This window comes from Vicia villosa, linkage group LG7, assembly GCF_029867415.1.
Source record: "Vicia villosa cultivar HV-30 ecotype Madison, WI linkage group LG7, Vvil1.0, whole genome shotgun sequence".
Classification (NCBI taxonomy): Eukaryota; Viridiplantae; Streptophyta; class Magnoliopsida; order Fabales; family Fabaceae; genus Vicia; species Vicia villosa.
The window spans coordinates 72,612,681-72,619,494 of NC_081186.1; the positions used below are offsets into that span (position 1 = coordinate 72,612,681).

At 31.3% G+C, this 6,814-nt stretch overlaps 1 protein-coding gene across 1 annotated transcript; it reads left to right on the forward strand.

Annotated features, from left to right (window-relative positions):
• Window positions 1–2,122: 2,122 nt before the first annotated feature.
• On the forward strand, window positions 2,123–2,587 carry LOC131619318 (uncharacterized). The gene has a single exon (XM_058890427.1). The coding sequence runs from the start codon at window positions 2,123–2,125 to the stop codon at window positions 2,585–2,587; it is 465 nt and encodes a 154-aa protein (XP_058746410.1).
• Window positions 2,588–6,814: the final 4,227 nt, after the last annotated feature.

A 6,814-nucleotide genomic window follows, 5' to 3' on the forward strand; every position in this document is an offset into this window, starting at 1 on the left:
ATATTGTGACAAAATTTCTCAATATGGTCGGCCAAAGCATGTGGCAAAAAAAAAATTGAGCTAGATGACTTTTCACCACAATTTGAATTTTTAATTGTGGTGAAAAGTAGGCAGATTGCATATCACTACGCTTGTTTATTACAACCATGGTGATATGTACCGCACTTTTCAACTTATTACCACGATCAATAAGCCTTAGTTGTAAATAGTCCACTTATTTACCACACACTAATTTACCACAGACCATAAATTGTGGTTATATACGTCTTTCGCAACCGTTATAAAATGTGTAATATATAATAGTGATACTCTTAATTTGGCCCAAATCTCCCCTATCCACCACGCAACTACTACGTACGCCATCTTCCTCCTTACACAATAATACAACGTCAACAAGTCCATCCCCCTCACACAATACTATAACCTCTGACACACATTCCCCTAATCATAACATATCCAACTCAATTAAAAAAAATCCACACTTATGAAATTAAAAAAAAAAAATCCATTATATTCAACTCTATTTGTAAATCACACTAAAGAAATTCTTTTTTTTATAATAGTCACTGAACAAAGTATAAATTATCACCTTGATATTATAATTTCTTATATAGTTTTCTCCAATTATTTTTTTATAAAAGTACTAAATTTTATAAACATATACATCAAAGTATAACTTATTAACTTACACTCAATAATAATATAATTTTAATGAATTTTAATTAATATATACAGCTCCCCTCATTAATTTAGTCAAGATTCACTGAATTGCCTCCAAAAAATTTCATTCAAAAACCAACTCTCACCTAAACAAAGGACTTCTTGTACAACTCTTTTGATAATTTTAGAACATGTCTCAAGATTCATCAACCTTGCTTCGACTACATATTACAACATTCAATTATCCTAAGTATATATTTGTACATATTCTATAGTTAAGCATTTAATATGTATTTATTTGGGAATGAGATCATCCTAACAATAAGAATAATCATAGTAATAATTTTAAAGGTTGTTGAATTTTTGTATAAAGTGACAGTTACAAGTTGAATGAAACAAAAGCAAATATTTCTAATACGTGTGTTGGAAAACCTGGGACCAAGAAGCAATTCTTGCATGGACACGACCCTAAATCCACATTCTTAGGCACAACCAATAAGAAAGAGTCTTTTTTAAATTTATTTTAATTTTAATTTTGGTTTTAATTGGATTCATGGGGTGGTTGAGATTATGAAGGAGAGAGAAAAATCAGTATTTATTTTTTTAATTAATTAAAATTTTGTGATTGATTGTGTGTAAAACAATTTCTTAGGTATGTGTCCACCTAAGAATTTTCCAGGACCAAGTAAGTCACGATTTGCTTATTGCATCATTATATTTGGCCATTTATAATGACGCTGACATCCATAATTTGGATTATTGCGTGTCGTAGATGCATTGCCATTAGTCAGTGACGTTGTGGACATTAAAGAAAATAAAAAATAAGAAATCCTGTAATTCATTATTTAAGAGGAAATTATTAATCTTGATATGAGAGTTGATTCAAGTTTGGACTTACAAAGAAAGTGATAAGGGCGGCACCAAATCATAATTTTTTAACTATTTGTCTTGAATCAGTCTATACTAAACTTTTATTTCAATCCGTCGTTTGCTAATAAACGGTGAAGTTATGCTTTTATTTTAATTTTAAAAAATTATGATAAAATGATATATAATTATATATATGTATGAATTTTTTTCTTGTCTATTTTCTTATTGTACTAATGTGTATGTATATATTATTAATATTTAATATTTTATTTAAATTATACATGTGCTTCTCTTTAGTTTATTGCTCCAAACTTTTAAAGGGTTTTGGATTCAATGAAAAGTTTTGTAATTGGATCCAAACTATCTTTAACTCTGCCACTATGTCTATAGGGTTTAATGGAAAGTAAATTGGCTATTTCAAGTGCTCCAATGGTGTGAGACAAGGAGATCCCTTATCTCCACTTTCTTTTGCATTGCTGAGGATGTACTCAACAGAGGCATTACAAATTTAGTGATCAATGATAAGATTAATCTCATTAAAGCTAATAGATACTGTTTTGTTCCATCTCACACTCTTTTTGCAAATGACATAATGATTTTCTGCAGGGGAGATTCAAAATCTCTTAAGGCTATCTCTGATCTCTTGAAGGACTATGGAAATTTCTCGGGCCAATTTTGCAACTACTCCAAATCTCTGATCTATGCTGGGGGAATGACTCTTGCTAGGCATTGCTATTTGGCAGACATCATTGGATTCACCAAGGCTTCTCCTCCCTTCATTTATCTTGGTTTCCCAATATTTATTGGTAAACCTAAAGCCTACCACTTTCTCTCTATTGTAGATAACATTAGGCTAAAGCTAGCAGCTTGGAAAGCAAAGACTCTCTCAATGGCAGGAAGAGCTCAGCTGGTAAAATTTGTCATCCTCAGCATGATGGTTCATTGCATCTCAGACTATAATTGGTCTGGTAGTATTATCAAGAAGGTAAAGAGTTGGATGAGGAATTTCATATGGAGTGGGAGTATAGATAAGAAGAAACTTGTCACTATGGCTTAGAAAACTTGTTGCAAAAAAATCAATGAAGGAGGTTTGGGAATTATTTCTCTTAAAGCATATTATATTGCTACAAATCTTCATCTTTGCTGGAAATTCTCAAATAAAAGCCAAAGCTGGTCCAACCTTCTTAATGCTCGGGTGAAAAGAAATAGAAGGCGCATTAAATATTATATCAAATCTTCCATTTGGAATGGGATCAAGGAGCATTATGAAACTGTTATAGACAATTGTATCTAGAGCATTGGCAATGGTAAAAGGGTGAACTTCTGGCTAGACAATAGGGTGGGTGAATCCCTTGCTAACAAGTTTCATGTTCCAGAAAAATTCCACAATTCTTTAACATCTACTGTTAGAGATTGGTGGAAAATGATACTTGATATATTAGTAGCTATATTCAAGCAGCTATACCAACATTGTTAAACACTATCTCGGCTGTCTCTGTTGCAGAACTGGATATTCAAGACTCCTTTGTTTGGAAGGATGCTACTAATGGCATGTTAACTTTAAAAGAAGCTTACAACTTTGTCATTAAACCTTGTCCTCTAGCCAGTTGGAAATCATTCTCTTGGAACATAGATTCTTCTCCTACTCATTCCATGCTTGTTTAGAGATTCTTGCGCCATAAGCTACCAACTGATGAGAATCTGATCCTAAGAGGAATCTATTTCCCTTCTGCTTACAATCTTTGTTTCTCCAGCTGTGAAAGTGCTTCTCATCTCTTCTTTGATTGTTGTTTTGCAAGAAATATCTGGAATTGGTTCATCAACATTCTGAACCTGAATCTTATGGTCTCAAGTATTGAAGATTGCATGAAAATTTTAAGTTATAGTTGGTCTCCTCAAGCTAATGCTGTCATTCAGGCCTGCATTGTTTGTAATTTCTACCAAATCTGGACAGCTAGAAACAAGTCAAGATTTGAGGATAAAAGCTATCATTGAAAAACTTGTGCGGCTTTAATATTTGCTCATGCAAATTTGGTGGGAAACAACACTAGTCGGGTTTCCAACTCTTCAATTTCAAGCTTCTGTTTCCTTAAAAAGTTTGATATTAATATCCATCCTAAAAAGTCTATATCAACATTGGAAGTTCTTTGGGCCCTTCTATCTATGGTTGGATAAAATGTAATATTGATGGTGTAGTTGTTGGCAATCTAAGTTCCTCTACGTGCGGCGACATTTTTCGTGATCATGCTGCCAATCATATTCTTAGTTTTTCTGCCTTCTTAGGATGTGAAACACCGGAGAATGCTGAATTTTTGGTTGCGATTATGGCAAAAAAGAAGAACTTTGGTAAACTGTGGATAGAATTTGATTGCATTTTTGTATTGAAGGCTTTTAAAAATCATGCTCTAGTGCCTTGGAAGCTTCGGTCTTGTTGGCTTTTGTGTTTCGATTACACGATAAATATTGATTTCATAATCACACACATATTTAGGGAAGCCAATTTTTGTGCAGATTCTTTGGCTAGCATAGGTTTAAAATGTAAGAATGTTACTTGGTTTAATTATGTTCATCAAGATATCATTAGGAATTACTTGTTAGACAAGAAGGGTATCCCTAGGCTTAGGCTTTGTCATTGAGGGGTCTTGACTTGGTCTTGACTTGGTCTCCCCTTGTGTATTTTGTCCTATCCCTCTTTTTTGTTTAATGATATCTTCTCTTTGGTTTAAAAAAATCAAAGTTTTCATCTTTTTCAACCCAATATAAATTTCAACTTCCATGTATAAACTTAGGGGCATTCGCAATTCAGTTTGGATCGATTTTAAGACAAAAATTCATTCGATCCACAGATAAATTTATTTGCGATTAGATTTAATTTTGATTGATAATTAAAAAAACAGATCTAATCCGATCCAATTTAATGTGGTTTAGTTTAAATTAATTTTTGAATATTCAAATTACAAATTATATTTTTATCAATATTATAAAAATACTAATAAAACATAGATTTGATATAATATATAACATATAGTATATTAAAAGTTAATATTACAAAATAGAGTGGTTGATTATAGTTGTAATGATAAAAATAAATAAATTAAATCAAATTAACAAATATTATTAAAAAAATAATTATCATTTAATAATAAATTCACGTTCCATATCATATTAATAAAAAATAAATATGTATAAAAATATATACATGAGGTTCGATTCGGTTTGAATTGGTTTTGAAAAATCAATTCGAAATTCAATCCGAACCAAGAAGTTTTTATAAAATGACATCCAAATATATCTAATAAATTTCAATTTTTTGGGATTTTTCAGTTTTTTTTATTAATTTATAATTTTTATTTGAATTGGTTTAAATTTAAACACTCGTATATAAATTTGTTGTCATCTTAACAATGTAAAAATAAGGGTTAAATAAGTTTTTGGTCCCTATAAATATTTCAGTTTTCATTTTTAGTCCCTCCCTGCCTTTAGGCAACGGTTTTTACAAGAAAACCGTTGCCAAAACCAGCTAAAACCGTTGCCTAAAGGTAGAGAGGGACTAAAAATGAAACTACAATATTTATAGGGACTAAAAACTTATTTAACCCTAAAAATAATGAAACTTAATTTAATTTGATTCAATGTTTCTTTCACGTTAGAAATTGTAGTTTGTAAATTTAATGAGGTGAAGTTATATGTAAAAGGGTTAATCGTATTTTTGTTTTTTCCTTGTAAAACAAAATTTAGATGTGATCCTTGCCATATCATAGTAGATTTTTCAATTGTAGTGTTTTTCAAATGAGTTCTCCAACTAGACATCAATATAATAATTAAATATTGAATCAATTTGCCATGTCATAGTAGAGTTGCATTGCAATGCAACTAATAAAAAATTGTGGTACCCAATCAAATTAATTTATGAGGTAAAATTGTGGGACCCATTTGAATTACACCAATAAAATAAATATTAAATAAATTATTTTGAGATGATATGGCTGGTGGGACCCATAAAGAACTTAAAAATGGGTTGCACCATTGGAGATGGTCTAACTCACTCAATGTGCATATGTGGCGCGTTGAGTGTTTTTTCTTCATTTTTTCTAGTTTCATGTGGACCTAATGTATGTCATATGTTGACTCACTCAATATTTTTTTATTTTCACGTTGTCATCGAAATTTATTTTAAAAGAAAAAAAAGTCAACAAAAATATAATCATCGTAATCAAATTTAAGTTTGGAAATCGATTATGTATTAGCACCTTACGATATCCGTTGTAACCAATGGAAACCGCTTAATTAGTTTTGCAACTAAGATTGTTAGCCTAAAGTATTTTAATTTCTTCTAATTATGAGATATTTACAAAAATAAAGAGGGAAAATCTTTTTTATTAGAGTGCTTAATGAGATGTTGAATGTAACACCCGTAATGCGATTTAATATTTAGTTTAGTTAATTTTGAGTATTTATCGTGTTTTGTCTCGTTTTTGGGTTGTCAAGTCGGGTATCTGAACGGAATAGTGGGTCGAGTTTTAATAGTGATATTTAGCATTTTTAGTATTAAAAATATTAATAGTATAATATTAGTGTTTAGGAGGTATTCCGCTAAATTAAATAAATTGATTATAACAGACATAGAATAATAGTAGGTGTATATTTTTAATTAGGTGGACTAGTACATGTGTGTGTACTGTACGAGTGTATATTGGCCCATTTAGAATTGTGAAGCACATGGTAGTAGTGACACTTAGGTTTTGGAAAAACAGAAAAAAAAATAACATAGAGGCATATAGCAGAAGAGGGTTTTGGGAGAGATAGCAGAGGAAGCACAGAGAACATTGGTGATTTCGATTGGGAACAAATTAGAGCAACCTTCGATCCAAAGGTAAGGGGTGGGGTTTTTGCTCTATAAACAGGGATATGATAAACCGTATGTGGGGTTTGGGTTATAAATTTTGTCCCTATATTTGTGTGATTTTGGTGTTGCTGTTATGTGATTTCCTAGAAAAATTTGCATGATGAAATTGTTGTTGTGTTAAACGTAAATTGACTGTATTGGTTTGTGACTTTGTGAATGAAAATTGTTTCTGGTTAATTGAATCGATGATGGTATGAATGTTAATTTCTATGTTGTTGAAAATTTCTGAATATGTAAAGTCTGGAAAATAATCGAATTAGAAATGGAGGTCTGGAAGAACAAAGGAGGAAGAGAGAAAAAAATTTGTGTGGTGGGGGCCACATGGCTTAGGGGCTGGCACCCCATAAAATGGGATGGGGGCCACCAAAATGAACAAGG